The sequence below is a fragment of the Salvelinus alpinus genome, chromosome 20 (genome assembly GCF_045679555.1).
Source record: "Salvelinus alpinus chromosome 20, SLU_Salpinus.1, whole genome shotgun sequence".
In the NCBI taxonomy this organism is placed as follows: Eukaryota; Metazoa; Chordata; class Actinopteri; order Salmoniformes; family Salmonidae; genus Salvelinus; species Salvelinus alpinus.
This window is the reverse complement of record NC_092105.1, coordinates 42956695-42977029: the sequence shown is the minus strand read 5'-3', so window position 1 is coordinate 42977029 and position 20335 is coordinate 42956695. Positions and strand designations below refer to the sequence as shown.

Here is a 20335-nt window from a genome sequence, read left to right as displayed (position 1 = left end):
CCGGGACACTCCAATTAGTATGATACAGTACATTAAGTTTGGTATGGTTACGTTAGACAGATGGTTACTTTAGTCAAAAAGAAAAGGATAGTTGATGGGTGGACATTTAACGTGAACGTCTACCAATCCAAAGGTTGCTAGTTCAAATCTCATCATGGACAACTTCAGCGTTTTAGCAACTTTAAAACGACTTACTACTTTTTAGCTACTTTGCCACATCTTTAGCATGTTAGATAACTATCCCCCTTAACCCTTCACCTAACCTTAACCCTAACCCCTAGCCTAGCTAACGTTAGCCACCTAGCCACATAGCTAGAATTTGTAACATATCATATCTTCGCAAATTGGTAACATATTGTAAATTTGACTAATTCGTAACATATTGTATATTTTGCAAATGTGTAACATATAATACAAATTGTAATTCATAACATATCATAAGAAATGGGCGATGGACATCCACAAATTAATACATACAATACGAAACGTAACATACTAAATGGAGAGTCCGGATTTACTTACAGAATAATACAAAATGCTCTGAGAGCAGGTTGTGGCATGAGCACAGAGCAGTGCTAACATAGTAAGCCTAGGTATAGGTTACAAAGCTGGCACACTCAACACATTTTCTGTTCAGTTTTGCTGTGATGATATTTAGGGCCAGATTGAGAAATTATTCATTCTTCTGGGTAATATTGGTTTGTAAGGTGCAAACTTTGCTCCTAATTTAGGTTTAATTGATTTTGAATTGTTCATTTATCAACTCAATATTTGGAAACACCAAACGTCAATAACACAATTTGAACAAATACTTTTTACGGACTATTTATAGATCCTACATATTAACTAATTATGAACTGTGTATAAACTACTTATATTTTCAGATATAGCCTACAAATAATTCATACAACGAATATATTATATTATGTATTGTAGGATACTTCAATATGCCGTGTGTAACCTATGTATTTGAGTTTTGTGCTTTAGGCTATTTCCCATATGATGCACACTGAAAGAAATACATTTACCAGACGCCCTTGATGCTCAGGATCAGCAGGACTTCCTGATCGACGTGACTTGCAACCAATTACGGATGAGAAAAAGGACTATTGCCTCTATAGTTTTCATGGTAGATTGCACCAGAACGTATCGCCTGTCCGTTATCCCGTTATACATTATTCTTTCCGAGAACAGGTGGATACAAAGACATATCATTTTGCGCTGCATAGAATGTTAGAGATTACAGGGAAACTTGTTTAGGCTACATTATATCGGTAGGCTACGTGTCGAGTCGGGACGACTGCAGTACATTCTGAAGACGGACTAGCAAAGAGTATAGGTATCAAGCAATAAAGATTGCCAACCAGCAACATCATCGGGACGTAAAATTATGCTCTTCATTCAGATACAGGTTTTCCGTCTGCGGAACATTTGGATTGATAGTTTGATTTACCATTTAAACCATTCAAAAATGATTAGTGAATTACATTAGTGCTGTTAACCCTATGCAACACGTTGCTGGCAAGCGAGACATCATTGTGCCATTAATTGATTACAATAAGACATATTTTCTGTAAGTATTGAATAATATATATATATATATTGTACAAAATGACATGTTTCTTGAATGACGTGCTTTCATCTTTCAGCAGTCAGACAGTGTCATAAGAGATGGCTACAGTAGAAATGTTCATTTGGAATATAGCACGTTCCAGTGTTCCATCTATTAATTACTAGATTCTAGACTGTCAATTAGATATTGCAGGAATGTAAGGTCTTATATCTGCCTGCTGCTGATATAGGCTATATTTACAATATTTGTTGTAACATTGTTGCTAAACATTCCAATTAGATCATCTTAGTCTTGAATGTAGGAATGATATCAATGAGCTGTAGCCTGGATATACACCTGTCCTTCTGCAGCAGTTTGAAGTCAGTACCCTACTCATCCATCATAATGACAAGATTGTTGTGGAGGTCAGATATCAAGGATGACATTTTGCCATACAATTGTTCTAGCAATTTACCTTTAGATATATTGCTGTGAGGCCGGGTTGTGGTCATTCAAAAATGGGGAAATCTTTGACACAAATAGCTTCTCTTTTTGCTTCTCTTCACTTATTGAACAGTGAATTGGAATTTCAGTTTACTTCCTGAATTGACTGCCTTGTATTCAAATTGAACCCAACCCTGCAGTGAGACACTGGCAACAGTGAAATAGTAGTAGCCAGTGGGTTCTCAAATAGGTCAACAAGTTAAGTCTCACTTAGCCTATTTGTTATGGACAAGTTGTCTTTAGATCAGTTCAGCTGTATAAGACAACAGATGAATCAATATGTTCCCTTTCGCCTCTATTTATCTGTCTGCTGCTGAGTGAAGGGAGGGTGTGCTTGGCTTTCCACCATATCACACCCTGTGGGTTGTCTCTCACTTCATAATGGTCTCGATGAATAGAGTGGTACTATACTTACATTACATCCACTTCCTGGAGATCTACCGTCCTATAGGTTTTCAGTCCAACCCCAATAAAGCATAGCCTCGTACTACCATCCTGATCTCGTGAGCTTGGGATGGATATAAATGCACAGAATGGGTACCTGGAGGGAAGTGGGGAAAGGTCATGCTTTTTACATTTCAGTCAAGGGGAGGGTTCAGTATTTTTTCAATATAGTCTAGGGAAGGGTCATGTACTTTGTAAATTATGAAATGTTAATATTTGTCAGTGTTTTAGAATTGGTTGCTTATTAGGCTATATATCGGTGTGGCCGATGCCGCCCCCCATCTCTGATTCTCCGCTGGGCATGCGCCTATAGGCTATTTAGTGTGGTCTCAATCAAATGACCCATAGCCTATAGGCTACGAAGTGCATGCTCGGAGAAGCACAGAGCAAAGTTATATTTCTAAGATAGCTTCTGGGATGGTGTAAATACAACTAGGCTGCATTACACACTGCGAGGGATATTCCAACCCTGAGCCTCGACCTGCTCTGCTCTTGGTGAATCCATTTTTTTTGTGTGCTGCCTAACCAATGGCTGTGCTGTGTAGGTCTTTGATGGCAGTTCAGGAGGAGAGTCAAAGGCTTCTTCTGAAAATAATTTAGGATTAGGCCTAGTCCAAATAATGTACTCTTGCACGCGGACTGGCCTATAGCCTATGTTCTGTTCAGTTCGAGAATGAGAGTGCGAAGCTACATCCTTCTATAGCCGAGGAGACAAAAAAATAGACTTTGCTTGAAAAGTAATCTAATTCTGTCAGTATCAATTGATTAAGCTATTCACTTTCTGTACAGCAGAAGATGTTTAAACCCAGACAGCTTTTAGGGAAACACGTGTGACCCTCTCTAGTTGGGTTCAGCCACGGAAGAAGAGTAGCCAGCAGTGTCACTAGGTCTACTCTGTCTGGGTAGGTCAACTTGTGGAAGTACCATGCTCAGATTCCTAATGAAGTCTCAGATTCAATTATGTGCAAAAAGGGACAGTTTCATTGCAGACAAGACACACTGAATTAGCATTGGAAAAATATGATAAGATGAACACATTGGCCTATCGCTCTGTCCATTCTTAGCCTGTCATTTTGGTATTTTGTGTGGTATTAAAAAATATTCTGCTAATATGCAAAATGATGTAGAATTGCATGAAATGTTTATGAAAGGCAATTTCTTCTTGGACCTGCAAATACGCTAATCATTCCACCCCTACTCTTTTCTACGGTGGTATGCGAACCCACAACCTTCTGGCCCGCAGCCCTGTGCTCTATCACAGTTCATGCGTTGCGATGTAGCCTAATGCTTACAGGACAAAGAACAGTTTCTAAAACTGCATAGCTAAGGCTCTGGTCTGTCCAAGAAGTGAAGCTAAATGGTAGACAGGTTCTCTGCTATCCACTTTATGTTTTAATTATTATTTTGGGTGTAGAGGAAGGTCACTTGTTTTTTTTCAAGCGTTCAGGGAGGGTTTAGGTCAAATATATCTTGCTGAACGGAAGGCCATCCATTTTCATTTCAGAGAGGTCCGATTTTCTCCATGTACCCCTTATTATAAATAACGTTCACTCCCTAAGTCCACGAGATCAGGATGGTAGTGTGAGGCTAACCAAAGCACACCTGTTTTTACTAATTAGCTGCTCACCAAGACCTTAAATAGCTGAATCAGGTGTGTTGGGTTAGGGCTGGACTGAACCTACAGGACGGTATCTCCAGGATGAGGGTTGTGGGGCCCTGCCCAATAGATATGTCACTAAAGTATTCCCTCATGTACTTTAGTGGCACAGCCCACCTCTTCCCTTTGTTATTGACGTCGTCACAGCACCCCATTGGATCGGAGCGACGGACGGACTTAAGAGGATCAGCCCTCTAGGCCATCCTGATAATCATTTCCTGTACCCTGAATGCCTAACGCTGGACGATTTGAGCTGATTTATCCTTTTCTGAACATTGTATAAGATTGTGCGCAAAGTGCTCCCTGTCATAATGCTTATATCAGTTGCCCTGGTGTGGACCTAAGTGAGCTTGTATTAAATTCCCTGTACAGAAGAGAAGTTCAGTCTGCTTCTTGAGTGAAGAATCATGTACTTCAGATAATTCTGCATCTGGGATTCCAGAATAAACCAGTCAGAAATGATAGAGAACATTAGAGCTGAATTGCCATTGTTTGAACTTCAGAGCAGCCTTGTTTGATGTGTAGGAGTATGGATAGAGTCAAACAGTAACTGTCCGTGTCAGAGGTGCCAAAAAATTTAACACTTCTGGCCCGTGGGTTAAAGCGTCAAAGCGTCGCCACGGTCAATAAGGTTTGCGTTGTTTCGACAAGTGTTTTCAGCTGAAATGTATGCTGTAATGAGGGGAGAGACCTTGTTGTAGTGCACTGCTCAACAGACAGGAAATATTCATCCGTGCAGATGGTTGGACTAATGACCCAGCCGCTTCAGAGGGGGAATGCGAGCGTCGCCTCCAGCCTGGTTGGTGGCACCAGACCCAAACATTGCACTCGACAGTTCTAAGCAGATGGCCGCGGGAAAACACAGCAGACATGTTTCGGATTTTTTGTCGTTGCCGAAATTAGCATAGAATTCAATATGATGAAAGTAGCGTGGAGTAAGGTTCCAGGGCCCAGTGTTACTAGGCGTTGGTCTCTTTCATTTCAATCAGATTCATTATGTTTTTGAAATAGAGGATTCGATTTAGATTGGAAAACCTTATCACCGGAATCTATACATTTTTAAGGTTTGGGAAAGTCCACTGCAACGGATGACAACATTGCACACAAAGGAGTCTTTATTTTATTAGACTGCCATTCTCAAGGCCATTTTGGGGCTAATGTCCCACCTTAGATGTCCTGTAAATTTGGTTAAGCTTTGTAGGCCTACTTATGACGGAAAGCGGTCAATGATGAACTATTGTCAGTGTGACTGTTGTTTACAGGGCTGTGACGCTACTAATAAACATGACTGGACGACCAGGCTTGTTTTTGGAAGAGGTAACAGTTAACTCAGGACAGGCTTGTCATCTACTGTGATGGACATATACAGGAAGCAGAGAGGGATGTTGTGAGCGCAAAGACGTTCAGGGAGGGTTTAGGTAAAATATATCTTGCTGAACGGATGGCCATCCATTTTCATTTCAGAGAGGTCCGATTTTCTCCATGTAACCCTTATTATAAATAACGTTCACTCCCTAAGTTCACGAGATCAGGATGGTAGTGTGAGGCTAACCAAAGCACACCTGTTTTTACTAATTGACTGCTCACCAAGACCTTAAATAGCTGAATCAGGTGTGTTGGGTTAGGGCTGGATTGTACCTACAGGACGTTATCTCTGTTTTTGGAAGAGATAACAGTTAACTCAGGACAGGCTTGTCATCTACTGTGATGGACATATACAGGAAGCAGAGAGGGATGTTGTGAGCTCAAAGACTGCACTACGCTGCAGGAGAATGATAAGGAAATGAGATAGTCAGATTTCCTTCTGGGGATGAGCCTAGAGGGGTGTTATAAGAACCACCCATTGGCATAGGGCCTTGGGCATATTGGAGGATGATGTGGGTAAACAAAAATGTACACACACACACACACCACTTCAACGTACACCAAGGGGGTTTCTGTTTTCAGTTGTATTTTTACGTGTGGTTATGTGACCGCGTTTATGGAAACTCAATGCCCCACAGAACACTCCAATACTAGAATTTGTGTGTAAGACAGAAATATTTGATAGCCTTTTATGCCATTAATATGGTCTAATTTCTCCCCGAAATGAAAACGCAAGACTTTGGGATCATAGATAGCTCTTATTGCTTTACAGGACATTTAAAGGTGAAGTACCATAGTGCAGACCTTTCAGTCAAAGCAACTTTCTTGTATATCATTACATTGGATTGGAGATGAACATTTGTAGGCCTACAAACGTACAAAGCAGGCTCTATTTCAGTTGTGATCTAATCGATCACTATCGTACCAAAGTTGTCAGGTAGATATGAATTCACATTATGAAAAGAGTGTCCATTTTGTTTACATTGTCTATTTATTCTCTTCTGGCTGCTTCTTTTAGACCGGTCTTGTCCGGCACATCTATTGTGATTTTACACACACACACACACACACAGTTTCATACAGGGAGAATTGAGTGCAGCTTGTTGCCTCTGTAAACCAATAATTCTCCTTAGAGAAAGGCACATTACATAGCAAATTGTGTTTTTTTTTCATGTGGAATACTAGTGAGGTATTCATTTCATTCCATTGAGATTTCTGTTCCGCACAAACATTCTCATTGGACTGAAATCTATCTGCCTGGTCTAGGCAAATCCGCCAATAAACCACAGATGATATGCAGACTCTCTGAGGAAGGAATTAGCTTTCTGCTTTTCTCTCAAATGGAAAAATACCAAGTCATTGTCAACAACTGTGCTCCATAAAAGACATGTTCAAAGGAAGTTAGCTGTTGGTGGAAGCTGTATGGTGAAATCAATGAATTCTCCTCAGTTTTCATTGTCACAATGTTCACTCTTAACATTTCAATGAATGTTTTCTTTTCATTTCTTAAAGTTCTCTTTCTAACCAGGTCTGTGTGTTTTCCTCTCCTCTCTATGTAGTGGGATGACATCCCGGTGTGTCTCCCCTCCGTTACCTTGTTTAGTCTCCAGAGTTCCTGCTTTCTGTCAGGGGCCAGCCTGCTGATTCCTCTCTGCCACCACGTCACGTCACCGGGGGCCGATGCGGCGTTTCGTATACTGTAAGGTGGTGCTGACCACCTCGCTCGTCTGGGTTCTGGTGGATGTCTTCCTGCTGCTCTACTTCAGTGAATGTAACAAATGTGATGACAGGAAGGACCACTCACTGCTGCCTGCTCTCAGAGGTGAGCCCGAAATTGAATAAACTTTATTAATCCCACGAGGTGAAATTAGGTTTCTCACCAGCAAGACACAAACAACAACACCAAAAGCATACTTCAGAGACACATAGACAAAGCACTGATGGTTGGTGAAACAAGCACAACTGATGAATTCCATAGAAGCCAATGGATTTAAAGCCAATAGTCTTAAAACCTAATCAAACATACATTATAGCGTTTGCTCTGTAGATGTGGGTTTGTGGCCCTGCGAAACAGTCACCATGACTCAGGCTAGACAGACATTTATTTGACACAGATTTGTTAGCTCTACACGGTAGTCCAATTCAAACAAGTAATTGTTCGATGTAAACACAGTAGTCCTATACAAATTACACTATTCTCACGCTATTACTTTTGGGAAGTTTGGAGAACAAACACCAAAGTAACTTCAAAGAAAAACAATGGAGTTAATAATAAACTTGTTGAATCTCAGCCTGAGTGCGCAATTAAGAGAAAAACACTTGAGAATGAGAAAATGGTTCAGTTTCAAATGGCACCCTATTCCCTATATAGTACACTACTTTTGACCAGCGTTCATAGGGCTCTGGTCGAAACTAGTGCACTTTATAGGGAATAGGGTACCATTTGGGATACACTATGCCTTTATCCAACAGTTGGATCTTCCGTATCCCTGGTTAATCAAGCTTATCCACAGGAGTGTCCTTTCCTTCTTTGGCCCAGTATTTCCCGACATGCCCTTTCCAGTAAGCAGGTTTACAAGTGGCCCGCTAAGCTGCTTTCAAGGTTGGAATTGGGGAGGAACCTCCGCCAGAAAGAAGCTAAAAAGTTATGTGGCCTTCTCGATTCCAGACTCATTTCCATCACAACAAGTGCCTGAAGCTACAGTACATACGAGTTACTTATGCTCTTAGTTGAATTGAAATGGTGTTATCCGGTTTGGCACATGCGCTCAGCATTGAGGTCATTTTCCGACTAAATATGTCAGTGTAAGCTTTTGGGGGAATTAATGGCTTAGGATTTTGGCAGTCTGTCACCCATTCTCTCTGTTGCTTTAAGAGGCTCCAATGAACATCGTAAAATGTATTTGGTTGGCCTAATGGTCTTTGATCCTTGTATTACACATGTTAATATTATTTAGTTTAGGCCTTTTTTGCCATTCTTAATAAAGGGATAGTTCACCAATATGTCATTATGTCATTTGGGTGAATCCCTTTAATAAAGTGCACTTACGCGGAGTATACCAAACATTAGGAACCCTCAGAACAGCCTCAATTCGTCGGGGCATGGACTCTACAAGGTGTCGAAAGCGTTCCACAGAGATGCTGGCCAATGTTGACTCCATTGCTTCCCACAGTTGTGTCAAGTTGGCTGGATGTCCTTTGGATGATAGACCATTCTTGATACACACAGGAAACTGTTGAGTGTTGCAGTTCTTGACACAAACCGGTGCGCCTGGCATCTACTACCATACCCTGTTCAAAGGCACTTCAATCCTTTGTCTTTCCCATTCAACCTCTGAATGGCACATATACACTAATCAAATCACATTTTATTTGTCACATACACATGGTTAACAGATGTTAATGAGAGTGTAGGGAAATGCTTGTGCTTCTAGTTCCGACAGTGCAGTAATATCTAACAAGTAATCTAACAAATTCACAACAAATACCTAATACACACAAATGTAAAGGGATGGAATAAGAATATGTACATATAAATATATGGATGAGCGATGACCGAGCGGCATAGGCAAGGTGCAATAGATGGTATAAAATACAGTATATACACTTATGAGTAATGTAAGATATGTAAACATTATTAAAGTGGCATTATTTAAAGTGCCATTGTTTAAAGTGACTAGTGATCCATTTATTAAAGTGGCCAGTGATTGGGTCTCAATGTAGGCAGCAGCCTCTGAGTTAGTGATTGCTGTTTAGCAGTCTGATGGCCTTGAGATAGAAGCTGTTTTTCAGTCTCTCGGTCACAGCTTTGATGCAGCTGTACTGACCTCGCCTTCTGGATGGTAGCGGTGTGAACAGGCAGTGGCTTGGGTGGTTGTTGTCCTTGATGATCTTTTTGGCCTTCCTGTGACATCGGGTGCTGTAGGTGTCATGGAGGGCAGGTAGTTTGCCCCCGGTAATGCGTTGTGCAGACCGTACCACCCTCTGGAGAGCCTTGCGGTTGAGGGCGGTGCAGTTACCATACCAGGCTGTGATACAGCCTGACAGGATACTCTCGATTGTGCATCTGTAAAAGTTTGTCAGGGTTTTGGGTGACAAGCCACATTTCTTCAGCCTCCTGAGAGTTGAAGAGGCCTCACTGTCTGTGTGGGTGGACCATTTCAGTTTGCCTGATGTGTACGCCGAGGAACTTAAAATGTTCCCCCTTCTCCACTGCTGTCCCTTCGATGTGGATAGGGGGGTGCTCCCTCTGCTGTTTCCTGAAGTCCACGATCATCTCCTTTGTTTTGTTGACGTTAAGTGAGAGGTTATTTTCCTGACACCACACTCCGAATGCCCTCAGCTCCTCCCTGTAGGCCGTCTCGTCATTGTTGGTAATCAAGCCCACTACTGTTGTGTCATCTGCAAACTTAATGATTGAGTTGGAGGTGTGCATGGCCACTCAATCGTGGGTGAACAGGGAGTACAGGAGGGGGCTGAGCAAACACCCTTGTGGGGCCCCAGTGTTGAGGGTCAGCGAAGTGGAGATGTTCTTTCCTACCTTCACCACCTGGGGGGCGGCCCGTCAGAAAGTCCAGGACTCAATTGCACAGGAATGGGTTGAGACCCAGGGCCTCCAGCTTGATGATGAGCTTGGAGGGTACTATGGTGTTGAATGCTGAGCTGTTGTCAATGAACAGCATTCTTACATAGGTATTCCTCTTGTCCGATGGGATAGGGCAGTGTGCAGCGTGATGGCGATTGCATCGTCTGTGGACCTGTTGGGGCGGTATGCAAACTGAAGTGGGTCTAGGGTGGCCGGTAAGGTGGCAGTGATATGTATTACACCCGCGCGTGGTGCAATCAATATGCTGATAGAATTTAGGTAACCTTGTTCTCTAATTTGCTTTGTTAAAATCCCCAGCTACAATAAATGCAGCCTCAGGATATATGGTTTACATAGAGTCCAGTGAAGTTCCTTGAGGGCTGTCTTGGTGTCTGCTTGAGGGGGAATGTACACCGCTATGACGAGAATTCTCTTGGGAGATTATATGGCTAGCATATGATTATAAGGAATTCTCGGTTGGGTGAGCAGAAGGACTTCAAATCAAATCAAGTTTATTTTATATAGCCCTTCGTACATCAGCTAATATCTCGAAGTGCTGTACAGAAACCCAGCCTAAAACCCCAAACAGCAAGCAATGCAGGTGTAGAAGCACGGCGGCTAGGAAAAACTCCCTAGAAAGGCCAAAACCTAGGAAGAAACCTAGAGAGGAACCAGGCTATGAGGGGTGGCCAGTCCTCTTCTGGCTGTGGAGATTATAACAGAACATGGCCAAGATGTTCAAAATGTTCATAAATGATCAGCATGGTCAAATAATAATCAGGAATAAATGTCAGTTGGCTTTTCATAGCCGATCATTAAGAGTTGAAAATAGCAGGTCTGGGACAGGTAGCACGTCCGGTGGACAGGTCAGGGTTCCATAACCGCAGGCAGAACAGTTGAAACTGGAACAGCAGCAAGGCCAGGTGGACTGGGGACAGCAAGGAGTCATCATGCCCGGTAGTCCTGACGCGTGGTCCTAGGGCTCAGGTCCTCTGAGAGAGAGAAAGAAAGAGAGAAGGAGAGAATTAGAGAGAGCATACTTAAATTCACACAGGACACTGGATAAGACAGGAGAAGTACTTCAGATATAACCAACTGACCCTAGCCCCCCGACACAAACTACTGCAGCATAAATACTGGAGGCTGAGACAGGAGGGGTCAGGAGACACTGTGGCCCCATCCGATGATACCCCCGGACAGGGCCAAACAGGAAGGATATAACCCCACCCACTTTGCCAAAGCACAGCCCCCGCACCACTAGAGGGATATCTTCAACCACCAACTTACAATCCTCAGACAAGGCCGAGTATAGCCCACAAAGATCTCCACCACAGCACAAACCAAGGGGGGGCGCCAACCCAGACAGGAAGATCACGTCAGTAACTCAACCCACTCAAGTGACGCACCCCTCCTAGGGACGGCATGAAAGAGCACCAGTAAGCCAGTGACTCAGCCCCTGTAATAGGGTTAGAGGCAGAGAATCCCAGTGGAGAGAGGGGAACCAGCCAGGCAGAGACAGCAAGGGCGGTTCGTTTCTCCAGAGCTAATACAAAATAGAACCTGGTTGTTTTCCCCACACTAAAACAGTTTATTTTTTTTAAATATGAATCCTTTTAGAGCAAACCAAATAATTTAATGTTTTAAAAGTTATCCTAGATCAGGATTCATTGTTTGAATGGTAAGATGCCAATCACTTGAGTTCCTGTATGTTGTTATGATTACACCATGAGTCGTTAATCATGAAGCATACACCCCCGCCCTTCCTCTTCCCAGAGAGGAGTTTATCCCTGCCGGCCCGATGCATGGAGTAGCCCGGTGGCTGAACCAATTCCGACAACGTATCCCGAGGGAGCTATGTTTCCGTGAAACAGAGAATGTTGCAATCTCTGATGTCTCTCTGGAAGGCAACCCTTGCTCGAATTTCATCTACCTTGTTGTCAAGAGACTGGACATTGGCGAGTAGTATACTCAATCCATGTCTCACTTGTATCAAGACTTAAAAATCCTTCTTTAACCTGTCTCCTCCCCTTAATTTACACTGATTGAAGTGGATTTAACAAGTGACATCAATAAGGGATTATAGCTTTCATCTGGATTCACCTGGTCAGTCTGTCATGGAAAGAGTGAGCTTAATGTTTTGTATACTCAGTGTATGACTACAATACATTTATATACTGCAGTTTCTGTGTAGTATTGTATAATTTATATTTTATTGTGTAGCAAAACATGTCTTTTACACATGTTGGTTTTAGATTGGATGATTACCTATGATATCCATTTGTTTGAATTATGCAACCAAATGTATTACATCAATATACAAGCCTTACAATATTATACAACCATATAAGCACCATGCTATGACTAAGGAATTGCAACTTATGAAGTCCTACAGTAAGCCATATGTATTGGATCACTCTCAATTGCATTATATCTCATTTGGACAAGTGGACGCCGATTCTAGCGTGTACACAATCTAGTCAATAGTGGACTTTTAAAGAATGTTTGATTCCAGATGAGGGTAGGTACACCTCAGCGGTGGCTCGGTCTATGTTGGGTACTGCATTAAGCATATGGTCTGACCATAAAGTTATGTTTCAGGTTTTATTAGTTGTATATCCTGTAAATACGACACATGGTATACACCGTCCAATGAAATGCTTACTTGCAGGTTCCTTCGAACATTGCAACAAAGATAAGAGTGCCAACATAAAGTAAATGGGTGCCATTTGACGTTAAACCCAACAAAAAGTTTGACGAAAGCTGTGCAAGAGGGTAAGCGTTTGGTAATGGGTAAGCCATCGCAGCAGACGTCAGAAGTATTCAGTAACCACCGACTCACTAAATAGCTTATTGATTTTATTAATCAATTATGTATATGTAGTCAGCATTGTTGGTTCCCAGAACATTCTGTGCCATCTCTGGGTGTACAGTAGAACTGTACAGTAGCTCCTACAAAAGAATATCCTCTAGTTTAGACAGAATTATGTATTTCTGTTTTTGAAGCTATCAAAAATACATAAAACAATTCTGACCACATTGTGTTTCAAACCTTTTATAATCTTGGAATGTACGATATACTTACAGAAAAATGGCAATTTTCCTAGCATTGTGTTTGTGTAAGCACTAAGCCAGCAGTGTCAAACTCACTTCCTGGAGGGCCCTGGGTCTACCGGTCTGTTGTTTCCTTTCAATTCGTGCCAAATTAAGACCTAGACAACCAAGTGAGGGGAGTTCCTAACTAATTAATGACCTTAATTCATCAATCAAGTACAAGGGAAGAGCGCAAACCCACAGTCACTTGGCCCTCCAGGAATTGAGTTTGATACCCTTGCACTAAGCCAATTGAGAGTGACTTCACCAAGTGCTAGCCCTTTATAGTGCACTACTTTTGACCAGAGCCCTACAGGGTCCTTGGTCAAAGGTAGTGAACTAAATAGGGAGCCATATAAGATGCACCCAGTCTCTTAACTCAGCAACCTTGTACAGGCCACAAAGTACCCTTCCACTCTACAAAGTCAAATAAGCATAGAAATGGCTTGAGGATGTTGGAAATCAAGCTAAGATCATATAATATAATCAGAGCCGCCTGCAGATCAATGTGATCTCCCACATGGTTTGAGCCTTTGCTCCCTCTTGATAAGCAGGCTTCACAGCCTTTCTGGAGAGAATCAATGATTCCAATTTGAGTTTGAAAATCACATTGGGAACTGCTGATGGAAACCAAAAGAGCACAGTTCTTTTGAAATGGAAAACAAAATCTAAAATGACTTGGATTTCCATTTGAGTAATTTAGCAGATGCTCCTATCCAGAGTGACTTAGTTAATGCATTAATCTTAAGCTAGGTGGGACAACATACGGGCATAGTAAGCAGCTACTTTATTGAGAAAAAGTGTATCAGCTAAGTCAGAGCTAGAAGGGGGGGGGGGGGGGGGGGCTACTCCACTGTCCTAGGTTCAGGGGGAAGCTGGTTCCGCCATTGGCGTGCCATGCCAGGACAGAAGAGCTTAGACTGAGCGGGAGTTGCCCTCCCGTAGGGGTGGGAGGACCAAGAGACTAGAGGTGGCAGAATGGAGTGCTTGGGTTGGGGTGTAGAGTTTGAGCATAGCCTGAAGGTAGGGTGGAGCAGTTCCTCTTGCTGCACTTTAGGCAAGTACCATGGTCTTGTAGTGGATATGAGCTTCGACTGGAAGCCAGTGGAGTGTGCGGAGGAGCGGGGTGACATGGGAGAACTTGGGAAGGTTGAAAACCAGGTGGGATGCTGTGTTCTGAATAAGTTGCAGGGGTTTGATGGCACAAGTTGGGAGCCCAGCCAACAGCGAGTTGCAGTAGTCCAGACGGGAGAGGACAAGTGCCTGGATTAGGACCTGTGCCGCTTCCTGTGTGAGATAGGGTCGTACTCTACGGATGTTGTAGAGCATGGACCTGCAGGAGTGAGTCACTGCTTTGATGTTTGCAGAGAACGACTGGGTGTTGTCCAGGGTCACGCCAAGGTTCTTTGCACTCTGGGAGGGCGACATTGTGGAGTTGTCAGCGTGATAGAGGTCTTTGAGCGGGCAGGCATTACCTGGGAGGAAGAGAAGCTCAGTCTTGTAGAGGTTGAGCTTGAGGTGGTGGGCCGACATCCAAGATGAGATATCTGCCAGGCACGAAGAGATGCGCGTCACCACCTGGGTGACAGAAGGAGGGAAGGAGAAAAGTAGTTGAGTGTCATCCGCACAGCAATGATAGAGACCATGTGAGGACATGATGTAGCCGAGTGACTTGGTGTATAGAGAGGGCCGAGAACTTATCAAGGTGTCAAGCTCATTGAGGAACTCTCCCAGGGCACCTGGTGGGCGATAGTTGACAGCAATGTTAAGCCTGAGTGGACAAGTGACAGCATATAATTAAAATGAGGAGATGGATTTGAGAGAGGGAATGAAAGAGGAAATCGCCAGTTTTGAGAAATTAGTAACCCTGTGCCACAACCGCGACGACCAGATGCTCTCGGACTATGAGAGAAAATGTAGTCAGATGGAGAAGCAGTGTTCTCTGGGGTTATCCATGTCTCCCTCAGCCCCCCCCCCAAAAAAAACAAATCAAAGGATTGAATGGCAGCATAGGCTGAGATGAACTCTGCGTTCTTGACCTCAGATCGGCAGTTCCAAACGCTGCCAGAGACCCAAAATTGCACAGAGGTTGTGCGCGCAGGGTACACTAAATTAGAAGGGATGTAGCCAAGGTGTGGGGAGCGTCTTTAAAGCCTACAGGGAGAGGAGTGTACAGGTATAGAAAACACACACTGTAGTTACCAAAAATACAAAAAAAAAGCTAAATGAGATGAAAAAATAAATATGTAAGATACTCTTTCCTTCCTCGAACAACTCGGCAGAACGGTCTCTGTTTCAGCGACGAGACCACCGCTAATACGGCCGCCGCTTAGAAACCAGTGGAGACTGAAGTACTAACACTCATTTCTAATTGCCTAGCAGGGGTGAAGAGCACAACCCCCTGTACTAATTGCTGATTGCCTCGGAGAGTAGAAACCACTCCCCCTCCAATACAGCCACTGATTACCAAACAAGTCACAAATTGCCCTGCCCCTCGATCCCGGTTGATGTGTCAACCATCATCTGCAGCATATGAGCAGTCAGCAGTTCACACACCAAGTAGGCTACTGGGAAGACGGGCAGCACTTCAAGTAGATGGCCCTATCTAGCAAAAAAGACAGTACTAGACCGCAACAGATAAAGACAAAAATATCAGGAGACCTCTAGCTATAGAATGGCGAACTACATAGCCGCTGTTGCAGTAAGCTCTTAGCACTGTCACTTGTGGATTGCAATACTGTATACTGTATTCATACTTATTTGTCCATTTAAAATACATATTTAATGACTCAACAAAAGTTTAAGTAGGCTAATCGATTAATCTCCATGTATATCCCCCAAAACTGTAAACATATGTTTTATAGGAACCAGGAATGAAAGAATAGAGCGCTTTTGTTTTTGCTCAACACTATTGAACGTGTCTCTACAGACCCATTGTATGTGAGTGTGAAGACCGTATAGCAGTAATTGCTGACAAAATCACTGGACAAGGACTAGGGCAGAATACCTATGGGCTTTAGGATGGAGTTACTGTTGTCGTGGTCCATGTCAGGGGGTCAGTAATGGGTTTGTTGGGCTGAAGAGCCAGAGAAAAGGGCAGATGCCACAGTCTTTTTTTATTTCTAAGCCCGAGGATACTATTGAGCGGTTCACTTGAACTTGTGAGGATACTGTGCATGTTTTCATATAGAAATCACTACATTGGTGGGTGTCTGGTCACCTGGATCAGTTGGAGGCATTCTCTCTCTCTCCCTCTCTCTGAAAAACACTGTAGTGAAAAGAGCACGACAACGCCTCTTCCCCCCTCGGGAGGCTAAAAATATTTGGCATGGGTCCTCAGATCCTCAAAAAGTTCTACAGCTGCATTGAGAACATCATGACTGGCTGCATCACCGCTTGGTATGGCAACTGCTTGTCATCCGACCGCAAGGCACTACAGAGGGTAGTGCGTACTGCGCAGTACATCACTTGGGCCGAGCTCCCTGACATCCAGGATCTCTAAACCAGGTGGTGTCAGAGGAAGGCCCAAAAAAGGCTCAAAGACTCCAGCCACCCAAGTTATAGACTGTCCTCTCTGCTAACGCACGGCAAGCGGTACGAAACACCACGTCTGGAACCAACAGGACCCTAAACAGCTTCTATCCCGAAGTCATAAGACTTCTAAACAAGCCTTCTAAATAGCTAATCAAATTGTTACCTGCAAATGGTTACCTCTGTTGCACTGACACCCCAACACACACACACACACACACCATATGTTTAAGTTATTAGTTGTGTCGTATGTACAGGATATACATGGTTTACACCGTTCAACTAAATGCTTACTTGCAGGTTCCTTCTCGACAATACTACAACAATAAGAACTAATATAAGAGAGGAATACGAACATAAATTAAATGGGTGCCATTTGACGTTAAACCCAACAAAATGTTTCCATTACGAATGGGATTCGATGAAAGCTGTGCAAGAGCGTAATCGTTTGGTAATGGGTAAGCCATTGTAGCAGGCGTCAGAAGTATACAATAGTTACCGAAATCACCTACTCACTAAGCAAATAGCTTATTGATTTTATTAATCAATTCTGTATACGTAGTCAGCATGTCAACATTGTTGGTTCCCAGAACATTCTGTGCCATCTCTGGGTGTACAGTAGATCTGAATAGCTCCTCCTGTAAAGAATATCCTCTAGTTGAGAAAGCTTCAAAAACAGAAATAGATAATTCTATCAAAAATACATAAAACAATTCTGACCTCATTGTGTTTCAAACCTTCTATAGTCTTGAAATGTAAGATATAGTCACTTATCAAATGGATACCCGGACTTCCTGGCACTGACTATGCACACACAGTCTCACACATACTTACACTGACACACTGACGATAGCCCTATTTGGTAAAAGACCAAGTCCATATAATGAGAAGAACAGCTCAAATAAGCAAAGAGAAACGGCAGTCCATCATTACTTTAAGACACGAAGGTCAGTCAATGTGGAACATTTCAAGATCTTTGAAAGTTTCTTCAAGTGCAATCGCAAAAACCATCAAGCGCTATGATGAAACTGGCTCTCATGAGGACCGCCACAGGAAAGGAAGACCCAGAGATACTATTAGAGTTAACTGCACCTCAAATTGCAGCCCTAATAAATGCTTCACAGAGTTCAAGTAACAGACATATCTAAACTGTTCAGAGGAGACTGTGTGAATCAGACCTTCGTGGTTGAATTGCTGCAAAGAAACCACTACTAAAAGACACCAATAATAAGAAGAGACTTGATTGGGCCAAGAAACACAAACAATGGACATTAGACCAGTGGAACTCTGTCCTTTGGTCTGATGAGTCCAAATTTGAGATTTTTGGTTCCAACCACCATGTCTTTGTGAGATGCAGAGTAGGTGTACGGATTATCTCCTCATGTGTGGTTCCCACCGTGAAGCATGGAGGAGGAGGTGTGATGGTGTGGGGGTCCTTGGCTGGTGATACTGTCTGTGATTTATTTAGAATTCAAGGCACACTTAACCAGCATGGCTACCACAGCATTCTGAAGCGATACGCCATCCCATCTGGTTTGCGCTTAGTGGGACAAAAACATTTTTTTCAACAGGACAATGACCCAAAACACACCTCCAGGCTATGTAAGGGCTATTTGACCAAGGAGAGTGATGGAGTGCTGCATCAGATGACCTGGCCTCCACAATCACCCGACCTGAACCCAATTGAGACGGTTTGGGATGAGTTGGACTGCAGAGTGAAGGAAAAGCAGCCAAAGAGTGCTCAGCATATGTGGGAACTCCTTCAAGACTGTTGGAAAAGCATTCCTCATGAAGCTGGTTGAGAGAATGCCAAGAGTGTGCAAAGCTGTCATCAAGGCAAAGGCTGGCTGTTTTGAAGAATGTCAAATTTAAAATATATTTTGATTTGTTTAACACTTTTTTGGTTACTACATGATTCCATATGTGTTATTTCATAGTGTTGACGTCTTCACTATTATTCTACAATAAAAAATAATAATAATACAAAACCCAAAACCCTTGAATGAGTAGGTGTGTCCAAACTTTTGACTGGTACTGTGTATGTACAGTACAATTACCTCGTACCCCTGCACACCAACTCGTTACTGGTACTCCCTATATATAACCATGTTATTTTCTGCTCCCTATGTATAACCATGTTATTTTCTACTCCCCTATATATAGCCATGTTATTTTCTACTCCCCTATATATAGCCATGTTATTTTCTACTCCCCTATGTATAACCATGTTATTTCTACTCCCCTATATATAGCCATGTTATTTTCTACTCCCCTATATATAGCCATGTTATTTCTACTCCCCTATGTATAACCATGTTATTTTCTACTCCCCTATATATAGCCATGTTATTTTCTACTCCCCTATATATAGCCATGTTATTTTCTACTGCCCTATGTATAACCATGTTATTTTCTACTCCCCTATATATAGCCATGTTATTTTCTACTCCCCTATATATAGCCATGTTATTTCTACTCCCCTATATATAGCCATGTTATTTTCTACTCCCCTATGTATAACCATGTTATTTTCTACTCGCCTATATATAGCCATGTTATTTTCTACTCCCCTATATATAGCCATGTTATTTTCTACTCCCCTATATATAGCCATGTTATTTTCTACTCCCCTATATATAACCATGTTATTTTCTACTCCCCTATATATAGCCATGTTATTTTCTACTCCCCTATATATAGCCATGTTATTTTCTACTCCCCTATATATAGCCATGTTATTTTATACTCCCCTATGTATAACCATGTTATTTTCTACTCCCCTATATATAGCCATGTTATTTTCTACTCCCCTATATATAGCCATGTTATTTTCTACTCCCCTATATATAGCCATGTTATTTTCTACTCCCCTATATATAACCATGTTATTTTCTACTCCCCTATATATAGCCATGTTATTTTCTACTCCCCTATATATAACCATGTTATTTTCTACTCCCCTATATATAGCCATGTTATTTTCTACTCCCCTATATATAGCCATGTTATTTTCTACTCCCCTATATATAGCCATGTTATTTTCTACTCCCCTATATATAGCCATGTTATTTTCTACTCCCCTATATATAGCCATGTTATTTTCTACTCCCCTATATATAGCCATGTTATTTTCTATTCCCCTATATATAGCCATGTTATTTTCTACTCCCCTATATATAGCCATGTTATTTTCTACTCCCCTATATATAGCCATGTTATTTTCTATTCCCCTATATATAGCCATGTTATTTTTACTCTTTATTTGTATTTGTTATTCACTGTGTATTTTTTCCTCGTGTCACTATTTATATTTTTTATTAACATTTTATCTTCAACTCTGTATTGTTGGAAAAGGACCTGTAAGTAAGCATTTCACTGTTAGTCTACACCTGTTGTCTACGAAGCATGTGACAAATAACATTTGATTGATTTGATGTACTGTCTCATGAGAAAGAGAGAGACTATGAACAATGTTCGGTCTCATAAGTCCCTCAGTTGAAGCTGAAATGTTTGTTACCTCCCTATACATTCAGACCCATTTTCAATCAGTGAGGTTACAAGTGTAGTATGTTTCAGACAGTATAGCTGGCCTTCAGCTCTTTGTGCA

General features: G+C 42.2%; 1 protein-coding gene across 3 annotated transcripts in view; it reads left to right on the top strand.

Annotated features, from left to right (window-relative positions):
- The first annotated feature begins 1105 nt into the window (after positions 1-1105).
- The window catches only part of LOC139546915 (polypeptide N-acetylgalactosaminyltransferase 13), a 59143-nt gene continuing 39913 nt past the window's right edge, over positions 1106-20335 (top strand). For all 3 annotated transcript variants that reach the window (XM_071355862.1, XM_071355863.1, XM_071355861.1), the window contains exons 1-2: positions 1106-1573; positions 7082-7344. In XM_071355862.1, the coding sequence (XP_071211963.1) occupies positions 7203-7344 (142 nt within the window). In that variant the 5' untranslated portion in view covers positions 1106-1573; positions 7082-7202. The remainder of the gene's footprint in view (positions 1574-7081; positions 7345-20335) is intronic.